Here is a 12,490-nt window from a genome sequence, read left to right as displayed (position 1 = left end):
TAGAGAAAGGACTGTTCTACAGCAAAGACTGTAAAACTTGATGCTATAGACACAGGTATCTCTGGCAACCAGGCTGTGTAAAAACCTGTACAAATAATAGTTACAAAAAATGTTGCCACTTCCCTTGTCAAAGGAGAGGCCTAGGACACAGCTGAAACTATTGATAATGTAAAAATAAGCAATTAAGCTCCCAGTGTGCCACAGAAGCATTCTATGTGCTTCATTGGTAGAGTAGCAGTGAGATTCAGATCTGTGGTGTCTTCATAATTTTGGAGGACTGTTCTATATTGTGACAATGTGTGACATCCTTCACAGACCTAACTCCAGGGCATTGCTAACAGTCTGAGTTGTTCTTGCTTTCTTCCTGCAAAGAATAATCCAGTTCTCTTGGGCAAAGGTAACTGGAACAACAACTCTCTAGCATAATTACATTTTGTCCAGAAATTGACTTTTGAGCTACAGAATTAATTGCCAGAGGTGCATTAATTTCTCGTGTGGCCAATACAGTGGAAAGGATCTGTGAAAATGAATTTCTATTGCTTTTCTAACTCACAGCTTCTGTGCCTGTCTAATTTTGGAAAGTTTTGGGGGAAAGAGATCTCTTTTACTACATTAATGTATAGCATATACCCTACCTTTACTTCCAACCCCGGATGAAGTCCCTAAATGCCGTTACCATAGAGAACTGGGGCTGCTTAGTCTTGAGAAGAGAAGGCTATAAATATCTGATGGGTGCCAGTCTCTTTTTGGTGGTGCCTAGTGATAGGACAAGGAACAGTGGATGCAAGCTGGACCACAGGAGGTTCGACCTCAACATGAGGAGACACTTCTTTGTGGTGAGGGTGACAGAGCACTGGAACAGGCTGCCCAGAGAGGTTGCAGAGTCTCTCTCTTGACTTTCAAAACCCATCTGAATGTGTTCCTGTGTGGCCTGCCCTAGGTGATCCTGCTTTGGTGTGGGGACTGGATTCAATGATCTCTGGAGGTCCCTTCCAACCCCTAATATTCTGTGAGTCTGTGAATAATTGCATACGCTGTAGTGTACATTAAGATAATGAATTTAGCAGACAAGATAGGGTATTTCATAAATCTCCAACTTAATTCTAAAGCACCATTCACTCTGTCCACTGACTGAAATGAAAACATTATGATCTGTAATTGTGCAATTCATGCATACAACCAAGAGGAGGATGATGCATAGATAATCTTAATTCTGACACTTCCCTCTGTGGAGTGCTTAACATTTTAATGTTACTTGAAAATTTTGTGAGCTCCAACACCTTCCAATTAACTTGAAAGGGAAGATACACACTAACTCATTTTGTTATGACGGAAACAAAGCATGACAATAAAGAAAATATATTTGTGATCTAAGAAAATGAAGTAAAACTGTGTAAACATGGAAGGTTAGATATTCTGCCTGCTGGGCTAGGGGGTTGTGTTGTTCAATGGGTCCCCTTTTTCGTCTCTTATTTCTTTCTTCCTTTTACTCCTGCTGGGTGCTGTAGGAGGCCATGCCCAGGAGCCAAGGAGCAGGGTTACAAAAATGGATCCATTGTGACAGGAATTGGGAAAAAAAGTACAAGAATCCATGTCCCTAAGAACGTGTCAGGATGGATCTCTATTTCTGTCTGTCTGTACAGTAGCTTTAAGCATGCAGCTTTCTATCCCAGAAAAAAAAGAATGACATTGCATGTTTATGGAGTGTACATACTTACTTTTTTAATCTTTAATTAATACATAACGGACACTTAGATGAAATTATTAACCAAGTATAGGATAATGGTGGATATAAAGTTAAATTATTTACCATAAAATTAGAAAAAAACCCATTTTTCTGGATTTCTTGAATGTCACTTTATTCTGCTGTTTAAATCATAGAAAATACTTTACAAATGTAATTTTCCACTGTAAAATTTTCCCACTCTCTGTCACTTTCTGCTTTTAGAATAGAATTTAATATAATGACAAAGCATTACTCACATAACTTCAGTTTAAACTCACTGTGCAGAGGGTGTTATAGTGTATTACAGATAGTATATATCACAGTATCACAGTATCACTAAGGTTGGAAGAGTCCTCAAAGATCATCGAGTCCACCCTGTCACCACAGACCTCATGACTAGACCATGGCACCAAGTGCCATGTCCAATCTCCTCTTGAACACCTCCAGGGACGGTGACTCCACCACCTCCCTGGGCAGCACATTCCAATGACGAATGACTCTCTCAGTGAAGAACTTTCTCCTCACTTCGAGCCTAAACTTCCCCTGGTGCAGCTTGAGACTGTGTCCCCTTGTTCTGATGCTGGTTGCTAGAGAGAAGAGACCAACCCTTTCCTGGCTACAACCACCTTTCAGGTAGTTGTAGAGGGCAATGAGGTCACCCCTGATCCTTCTCTTCTCCAGGCTAAACAATCCCAGCTCCCTCAGCCTCTCCTCATAGGGCTTGTGCTCAAGGCCTCTCACCAGCCTTGTTGCCCTTCTCTGGACACATTCAAGTGTCTCAATGTCTTTCTTAAACTGAGGGGCCCAGAACTGGACACAGTACTCAAGGTACGGCCTAACCAATGCAGAGTACAGGGGCACAATGACTTCCCTGCTCCTGCTGCTATTCCTAATGCAGGCCAGGATGCCACTGGCCTTCTTGGCCACCTAGGCACACTGCTGGCTCATGTTTAGGCAGCTGTCAATCAGCACCCCCAGGTCCCTCTCTGGGAGCTCTCCAGCCACTCCGACCCCAGCCTGCAGCTCTGCATGATAACTGTCACCTCATCTTACTCTAAATTTAATAGACAGAGATGAATGGTCATGAAGAACACACTCAGAAAACAGACAGTAACAGACAGTAACTGAGCATTTTTAATCAAGGTATGTGCCATATAGCTACCTTTCATATATAAATGATTTCTATATATCTACTGCTAAACTCATTACATGACAATTCTTTTTCCCGACATTTAACCACGTTTTTTCACAGATCCACAATATTCTTCTCCAGTGAGGCCTTCTAAGATTAGAAAAAAGACCATTTTATTTTTTTTTCTAACATTTATTGTGCATTGTATCATGTTAAAAAAGATAATTCATCTCAGCAAGGATGACAACTGTAGCTGAAGGTTCCTAGTTTCTAGGAAGCTAGAGTTTTGAGAAATGTATAGAGGACTGTAATTAGTTTTACCCATTAAAAGTAAAGATGTGGCAACACTCCACAGCTCAATGTATTACTCAAATTCAGATATGTGTTTTTCCTTATGCTTCCTACCACTACCACGCAGAAACAAAACTAGCTTCACAATGTAAATACAAAATTAATGCCTTTTGAAACCACACCACCAATGACTTTAAAGTATAGGAGTGTGGAAAAAAGTATTTTCCCACAATGGGTCTGTTCAGCCATTTCTTTCTCCTCTGAATTCATTATGACATGTGTCACCACCACAATCACTTACTGCTAACTTGGCAATTCTTTACAGATGGTGTTAAAAGGTAAGAATCTTTCCTTGTATGGTGTGAATTCTTCAAGTTTTGGAGAATTAATATTTACTTACTCATTTCTTGACACTTGTTTAATGCCAGTCTGTTCAGTGAACTCTGAGTACCTAGATTCAAAATGTAATTCTACCATCAGTTCTAATTTCTAATATAACCTAAACCAAATTCTTATTTTGATTTTAGTTTTGAGCTGAACTCAATATCTCAGGTCTAGCTCTAGCTTTTATGACTCATAAAACTTTATAATCCTTTAAAATCCATGAGCATTTAATTGTCTGACTTCTTGTGTCCGTATTTCATTTTCTGACTTCCTTTGAGTATGAACTTCCCACACAATCTGAGAAGAGGTATTTTCTTTTATATGTCCCAGACTAGTCTGTATTACCAAATCATATGCTAAATATCTTACACCAGAGTGAGATTAAATGTTTTGCTATATATATTTTGCTCCAATGATTCACTGTTCTCATCTGCAGTTGATCTCACGATTCCCTCATCAGGCCTGTATAGACCCATTGGTCACTGACAAACTGCAGTAGCAAAAGGCTCATCTGAAAGTGGCAGCAAGAGCTGGTTTTCCACCATCAGAAATGCCAACAGGATAAGGGTGAAAGCTGAAAATAAACTACTTTTGATTTTAGTATAGCCTTCCAAAACAGCCATATTTTAAATTATATGTGTGAATTAGAATTAATGTAAAGGTGATGCTAGGCTCCTAAATACTGGGCTCCTAAATACTGAGAGACAGGGTTTAATAGCTCAAGAACAGGGCTATGCTGTGAAATATTTAATATTTCCAGAACTCTGGTAAGTATTTCCAGACAAACTTTCATCGGCTTTTATAGATGCAGAAGTCTGGGTCAACACTACTTCATGGCTGTCTGCAGCAGGCATGACTGGATTCCATAGGCATGGTCTAAGACTTCCTCTTCTATTCCTCTACTGTTCAGTACAAAGGAAACCCTGTCCCTGAACAGGCTTTTTAGGCTTCTTAGTAATACAAAAAATGAATAGTATCACCCTTAGATTCTGTTGTAATTCCCATGACAAAGGAAGTAATGTTACAATGTTTGTCCCTATTTTTTTCAGTTCTTATGCTTTCAAGCCTGTAGAGATAAAAATTGAAGCTATTGGAAGTTTTCTTTTGTATTTTTTAAATATTGAATGCTTCCCAGTTTATGGAAATTTAAATAGCACTTCAAAATGTTTTTTTAATGGTTACATTTGTAATAAGACAAACATATCCAAAATGCGTTTGGTACTTTTTCCCTCTTAAATTTCCTTTTTCCCTCCCCCTCCCCTCCCCTCTTTATACACTGAACAAGAAAGAGAAAAAAAAAACAGAATGAGAAGACAACTTGTTTTTTTTATTGGAAGATTGGGGGAGGGCAGAAAATGTATCTTCCCATTTTCAAGCCTCTCAAATTTCAGCGAGGAGCAGGTGGATACTCATCAGAGCTCACAGAACACAGCTGTGATAAACTGACATTGAGCAACTCTGCTCAACTGCCATATTCTAGGTAAGCATAAGATTCAGGTGGGCTTCAGGAAACCTGAACTAAATCAAGAACATAGTTTTGAATTTTGCAAGTAATTTTTCATCAAAAAGGGGAAACTGGTGTGCAGTCCTTGGAGAACTGGTATATTATGTGTTGGCACTATGTAGTCTGTATCCTTCAGATCCTACATTTCTGACAGATTTACATTCAATACAGAGGACCAAACAGAGTTAGCTGATAACAAATAGTGAATATTAAATACTGCATGAAGTGCCCTCCTCTCCTGGATGGCTCTTGATGCAGTATTTGAAACAGTGAGAACTCCAGTCATCCGTGGTAGCCTTTGTTTAGTGGCCAGGCACTGCAAATGGCTGCCACCAGAACCGCCTGATTCCTACAGATTATACTGCTGAGGGAGTGATGCCTTTGATGACTGGTCAAACATGTCCTAATGCTGTTGTCTGCCATGCTGACATAGAACAGAAGTGGCCAGCACATACTAGCTAATGAGCTCTTGGCATCCTAACATACCTAGTTTATTGTAAAGAACTAGGTTTCACTCCCACTGCATGGTAGGACAGTTTAGCTGCTGGGCCAGTAGGATGGCCCAGGCTGCTAGGATGCTGCTCCCTCACCTCTTTTGGTGTGCTGGGTCAGGGTCATGGCTTTTGTGAGGGCTAAGAGCAAGTCTGCTGTGCTCCAGCCAAACCATATGCCTCAGTGACCGTGAGGGTGTCCCATTTTCCAGGGCTACAGAAAAGCCATTCTCCTGTGAGGATTTTAGTTGAGTTATGACTGATGGTCTGGCAGAATCTTTATGGGCAGAAGACAAAAAAGAAACAGGAGCAGTTTGGAAGCAGCTCAGAGGGGTGATGTTTTCCTGAGGCAGCAGACAGTGCAGACATGGCAGTGGGGCAACTCACAGGCACGGAGAGTATAAAAAAGTGCAGCCCAGAGGGAGAAGGTAGGAAGCAGCTTTAAGGTGAAAGATTATATGGTACCATGTGAGGGAGAGTAAGAAAACGTGTGAAGAGGGCTGGAGAGAACAGAGCTGGCGCAGAAGCAGCCCGCAGCCTGAAGATGGCGCTGAGGCAACACAGAGGCCCTAGCAGCGCAGCGATGGCGGGACGGGGCCTCATCGAAGTCCCTCAACAGCCCTGCGATGATACTTAGCCAGCATGGAGACTAGGCTTTGAGAAAACACTGAAGGATGAAGAGAGGCCAAGATGTCTCTGAGGTGGCTTGTAGGCGTCAGTCAGACCCGGTGTGACACGGTGGAGACTTACACCTCAGGTACGTGCAGTTAGTGCCTCCAGCCTTGCATGACTGTGGAGGGACTGTGGAGGGTTTTGCCTCTGCTAAACACACAGCCCATGCTACCTTGGGAATTTAACACAGGAAGAAGGGAGGGGGCTATAGTTGGATCCCATGTCCTGTTAGCTCTTTGGAGCACCTTGAGGGAATGTGAAGTTCTAACTGCCTGAGCCCACCTTGGCCACCTGGCTGATTGTATCCTAAAGCTTTTGACACATAATGGAACTTGAGCAATCGTTTAAGATCAAATGTTTGTATCTACCTAAATCAATCTGTTACATCTGCAATGTAAACCCAAGCACTGATTTAACAAACTTCAGCCATACTGTAGGCAGCACCCAAACTCACTACTTGTTTCTCATTTTGTCTTGATCCTGATCATCACCCTATTGAAAAATTCCTATTTTGTTTTGCTACTGCACCAACCAAAACGTTAAGCCTATGGGAATGTGATCATTAAAGCAGGCTGGAAGAGCAATTGATTTTATCTATTTATTTATTTATTTTTCTGAAATACTAAAAGCAACTTGTCTAGTTTTGGAAAGGGAAGGCTAGAGCTTCTCTGAAATTCTAATAGCATAGCTAGGATCTCAGTTTTTAGCCAAAAATGGTTTGGGGTCTTCTCTGCCCCTCCTGAACGAAGATCAACATTTGAATTCACAATGTGAAAAAAAAAGTAAGAAAAAAGATTCTCTAGAATTTATTTCTGTGAGCATGTGGGAGCTGGTCTTCCCCCCTCCCCACTTTTTCATTTAATTATGGACAAAGTGCTGTATTCAGTGAAGTCAAAATATAACCAGGACTTTCTGTTTATATGACTTAAGGGCACACAGCTACAATTACCCGGACAGGAGGGGATAACTTTTAATGCGATCACACCAAGTGCTTGTTTGGTGGCTTCTTTTATTTGATTAAGAGAAGTTGTTCAAAATGGCATGAGCTTAGGAGACATGAACAAAACAAGGAGATCATACAGGGCATTCTGAAAAGCGGAAGACATAATGATGACTGTAAGATGACGGAAGCCAGTGGGGAGTGGTAAAATGAGAAGACAGCCACTGGAAGCTTAAGAGGTTAATGACCTGCAGCTATAGATGGAGTCTGCATGGACCCAGATCACAGATCTCATCCAATTGCAGCCCAGTTCTAACGGAAAAGCCTATAGATCAGTCCAAGGATTCTTATGAATTGTGCTTTGTGCTCATGGTTTGTGATGCAACCAGCAGTTCTTTGTGGAACTACAACCACCCTGCTCACTCTCACCTGCTATTTGCTCTGTATTAAGTTAACAATGATAAATAAACTGTGTATTAGATTTCAAGCTGACCAGTTCATACCAAATGAATTAGTTTTGCCCATAGGCTGCCTAATTTAAAACATATGTATGGATTTGAATCCTGTTGCTTCCATATATTAAGCTACTGTTTAGATTTTGTCCCTCATCAATATTCTTTACCATTTTGAATAGCTCTGTATTTTGCTGTGGGCTTGGATCAAAAGTGTTCTCTGATACACTGATTATTATTATTATTGTTATTGTTATTTGTGTGTGTGCGCATGGAAGGTGGTGAAAAAGTGGGGTGGACTATGGTGGCATTATACAGCATTTACTTCTATCACCTGAAACCCACAGAAGACACTTTGGACTTGCACAGACAAAGCCTTCATTAAAACCAAAGGGACTTTACTTAAATTACAGGAGGGAGAGAGAGTCCTTTTTTAGTGAAAATACAACTGAAGTCAGGAGAACTGTTGTGTGATAGTATATTTCCCATACATCAGTGTAAGCCTTATACAACACAAAAGTTTTCAGTTTTCCCCAGACTTTTGAGGTGTGAAAGAATTTTGTATGTAGAGTTTCACCTAAGAAGACTTTTTAAAAAAAATTGAAATCTAATATCAGACTTGAAAGAACATATTTAGCCTTTAAATGTAGACTGGGCTTTTCACAAGTGCTGAGGTCTGCTGGTCCCCCACTGCTTTTAGAATACGTCTTCTAAGGCTGAATGTCATTTGACTGGATGTTCTTGCAAAGAAATACTAAGAATATGCAGCAGGTCAAAGTAGCTTCTTATCTTTGTGCAGAGATAAAGGCTGCTGTTCCTTGTAGGAAACAGTGTCTTAGAAGCGGAAGGCTGCAATTCTTATCATTCAAGTATGTGCCATAAAGGGGTAAAAATAGGGACACTGAGGATAAGAAAGCTGAAAGCAAGGCACCTGCTACCCACAGAAGGAAACTGGGGAATGAAATAAGACTGAGAGTCTTGTCTGTTTTGAATACTTAAAATCTTCACATACAGAAGTAAATAATCTGCCTCTAAAATGTTCTGAGATTACTGATATGAGGAAAAAACTTGTTGGATTTAGACTTCTGACTTTACTATGCAGAATAAATTCTGTTTACTAAATTTTACAGAGGTTGAAAATATCAGAGTTAGGAATGTGAATTAGATTTCTATAGCTATTAGACATGTACAAAACATCCTAAATTCCCATTGAAAATCCTTTAGTTTGTGGCATAAACAGGATCATTAAAGAGAGATTTAAAATAAAGTATTCAAATTGTATCACTATTGTCAAATAACACATAGTTCAATCACTCTCAATATTTTAATCCAGTATTCATTTTGCAATGGTATCTAATGCAGGCTATTTACAATGATTTCCATTCTTTAAATGCCAGTTTCTCTTTAAAATGAGCAGCAACAATAACCAGCCTCATACCCTGCTCCAAACCTTGTTTGCAAGTATATTCACTTGCATCACTAATGTACAGATTTACACAGAACAGACTAGTGGGATATTCTTGGAGGTTTGGCCTCATATACTACCTGCAGCCACATTCTGCAACTTTCATTCCTTCATAGTTGTATATCAAAGTGGGCACACCAGCATCATCCTTATAAAGAATGGAGATTGAATCTAATTTTGTTGGCACACAGCAGGCCTTGGAAGCTTTCTTTGGGTTTTGGAGATGCACCAGAGTTTGGACGATAGCATGTTTTGTTGGGGTAACATTATCTGTCAGAGGGAAGAAACAACCTCCTTTACACTCAAAAGCCTCATAATCTTTTGGTGCAATGATCCAGGAATCCCAGCCAATCTCTTCAAAGTTCACATGGAGGGAAGTTCTCCGGCAGTGATTTGCTCCGATGCTTCTCTTGCTTCTGGAGGAGTACTGGTGGGGCCCAATGATGGCCTTTTCCTCAACCTGTTTTTCCTCTTCAGATGAAGTGGTGTTCTTTCCTAATTTCTTTAGTGCACTTTCTTGCTCATGAACAATCATCTCCCGGAGCTCCGCCTTAGTCTCTTTTGTCCCATTGCTGCGGTCATTGGAGAACACTATTAACAGGGGCAGATTTTTAGTGTCAGTGGTAACACTGATATCCAGCTTTTCACAAGTGAAACCACCCAAAGCTTTACTCTCTATAACAACTTCTAGCTTGTTTTTAGTATTCAGTTTGTCTGCCCTGACCCATCTTTTCACAGCACTAGACACTTCAAATGTCTCCCAGCCACACTTCTGGATGTTGTGGGAGACAAGGAAAGATTTGGTACTTTCTGAGTTTTCCCTGTGGTCACCATCTAGAATATCATAAATGACCATGTTGCCTTCTAGCCTAGAGAAAGACCCAACTTCTCTGTGGCAGGAGATAAAAACTTTCAGTTCAGCTCTGGTGATTTCCTCATATCGTGGAACAGAGATGTTGAAGAGCAAGATGTGTTTCTGAATTGGATTTTCTTCTGCTGTAGCTAAAGAAACAACATCTGCAATAGGAAATTAAAACACTTGGTTACAGTGCTTCTGACTGCCCAAACACCTTGCATTTAAAAGACTCAGGATGTATTTTGCAGGTAAAATAATAGTGTGACTACTCAGTGTTAAAAAAAATAAATAATACTGGCTTCTGGGTGAGTTTCAAGGGCAGGAAGTGAGAAGAGGAAATGGAGGTCTCTGGTGTTGGCAGAATTTTCACCAATATGCATGGTCAGGGGTGTGTGTGTGGAGTGGAGCGTAAAGAGTTTGCCTAGAACAAGCTGTGGGTGATGCTCATCATGGTTAAGTATGTAAATAAGGCATCTGGGTAGTTTCAGATTTAGCAACTTCTTAAATAGATTTTTCCTTTTTTTCATACAAAGAATTTCTAAAAAATCAATGCATTTTCTACTCTTATCATCATGCAATGGGATGAACAGCCCTCCAAAACCAGCGTAGTATGTCATACATTATAAGTGTCTCTTAGAACCAGCTGTGCTGAGGCTTGTGGTATTGTCTTCAGGTAACTTTGAAAGCAGCTTGGATTACTGGGAGTTTGGGGGAAATCCTGAATTGAATCTTCAGGGTCTGTTTAAACTGGGACTTGGTGATAAATAGTCTTTCAAGCCCAAGTCCCAGTTCACTTCAGGCTGGACTCATTGAGTTTGTGTGAGTTTAGTTTCTTTGGTTTTGTTTTGGTTTTTTTCTGTAAAGGTTTTCCATACAGGACCAGCAACTCTACCTTGGAAGAGGGAGATATTTGCTTGGAAGATCAGATTTGTAGTGTTTAAAAGCCATTGATGACTATGTGTATTTGATGATGAGTGTAAGATAATTAATCATGACTGAGTTTTTGGGCAATTTTAATAGGCTAATGATGACACATCTTCACAGTGTTTGCCCATTAAAGCAGTCATAGAAGAGAGTGAGATATGGAAATGATAATCTATTTTACACTGTTAAGGTTTCTTTCCATTTCAGGACTAGGGGCACTTATTTGGGAATTTGGAGTTCTCCTTAGTGCTGTTACCTGTGTACATTTATTTTCTTATATAAATAGAAGCTTCAGTTCTCCCTGTCTCATTTTTTCACAGAGATTGCATTTACTTTTTTTTTTTTAACTGCTTCTTTTGACAGAGCTTTAAAAGTCTGTGCAATGCTCTGCAGACAGGGATCTTGAACATTTTTAATTGAAACAGGCTTGACTACTCATTTCCACATAAATCTTTGCATCTAACCCAGAATTTTTGGGGAGCACTGCTGTTTCTTTCTGGAATCCAGAGACACATTTCACAGTCATCTGCTGTGGTTTTTAAGTGTGCAGAGGCCACCTGAAAGAGGAACTTTCTAGCATGGAAGTCTCAGCCATAGATAATCAAAAGTTTTCATTCTAATATTAAAACTTAGTTCCAAATCTCTAGCTTTAAAACATGTTTCATGTAAACTCTGTTATTCAATGCACTGTCTCAGTTGATGTGTTTGAGAAGAGAGTATTGCACAGTGGAAATATCAAAGCAAAACAATAAAGGGTTTTGGTTTCTTAAGATTGAAAGAAACTACAGAGCAAGACAACAATCTGTTTTTTTAAAAATCAGTTTCTTTTCTAAAGAATCTGTGGAAGTTAGGCAAAACTTCCCTCTGAATCTCAAAAGATTCAGAGTAACTACTGTAAATATACCTCTTCAAAATTCTAGTCTATGTATTTAGAACTTCTCCTACCTTCAGTACTGAAGCTCCTTACAATATTGGATGCAGGGATGGAGGACTTGTCTGCAGCATATCTGTTGTATAAATCAATCATGAACTGAGGTGGTTCTTCTTTGGTCTTCATTTGTGAGGGGACTCTTGACAAATTCAAACTCCTTAGTAAATCTGTCTTCATGTTCTCCAGGAAAGATTTAAAGTCAAAATGGTTCTCCTCTTCCACTTCCCCAGAATCATGAAAGTGTGCCTCAGACTTTCCCACAGCTGGTAAGTTGTCCCAGTTTTCCAAAGGCTTGCCTCTTGTCAAACAGGCTATGATGTTGAAAACAGACAGTACAGACAATACTCCAAAATAATGCATTTCTTCTATATTTACTTTATGGCAGAGAGACAAGAGGGTATTTTAGATGATTAAATTTCCTGCTTTATTACAGAGGAAAAGAGATGGAAGGCAAACAACTAGAATGCCCTTTGCAAATCACTTTCTTGTGTTCTTTTTGCAGTCTGCTTGAAACCTCAGCCTCTTGTCAGTTGTCAAGCAGATTGGTTGTACACTTGCCCTTATCAGAGTCATTGATGCCATGCTTCAGCTTCTGTTATCTAGCAAAGCTCTTAGTTAATGAAGATTCTGTAAACATCTGACAAACACATGAGGCTAGTGGGAAGGACATTGTATATTGTAGCGAATCCACATTTCACTACAGGGTCATCATTGCTTAATTA

The 12,490-nt window shown here is 39.9% G+C and overlaps 1 protein-coding gene across 1 annotated transcript; it reads right to left on the bottom strand.

The window, feature by feature from the left end:
• Positions 1-9,117: 9,117 nt before the first annotated feature.
• GDF2 (growth differentiation factor 2) lies at positions 9,118-12,247 on the bottom strand. Its single transcript, XM_009897706.2, has 2 exons — positions 11,783-12,247; positions 9,118-10,074 (listed from the first exon to the last, which is right to left on the bottom strand). The coding sequence occupies exons 1-2, from the start codon at positions 12,126-12,128 to the stop codon at positions 9,134-9,136; spliced, it is 1,287 nt and encodes a 428-aa protein (XP_009896008.1). The 5' UTR covers positions 12,129-12,247; the 3' UTR covers positions 9,118-9,133.
• Between the last annotated feature and the right edge of the window lie 243 nt (positions 12,248-12,490).

The sequence above is a fragment of the Dryobates pubescens genome, chromosome 8, assembly GCF_014839835.1.
Source record: "Dryobates pubescens isolate bDryPub1 chromosome 8, bDryPub1.pri, whole genome shotgun sequence".
NCBI lineage: Eukaryota > Metazoa > Chordata > Aves > Piciformes > Picidae > Dryobates > Dryobates pubescens.
Note: the sequence above shows the minus strand (reverse complement) of the source record. Positions and strands in the feature narration are given on the sequence as shown.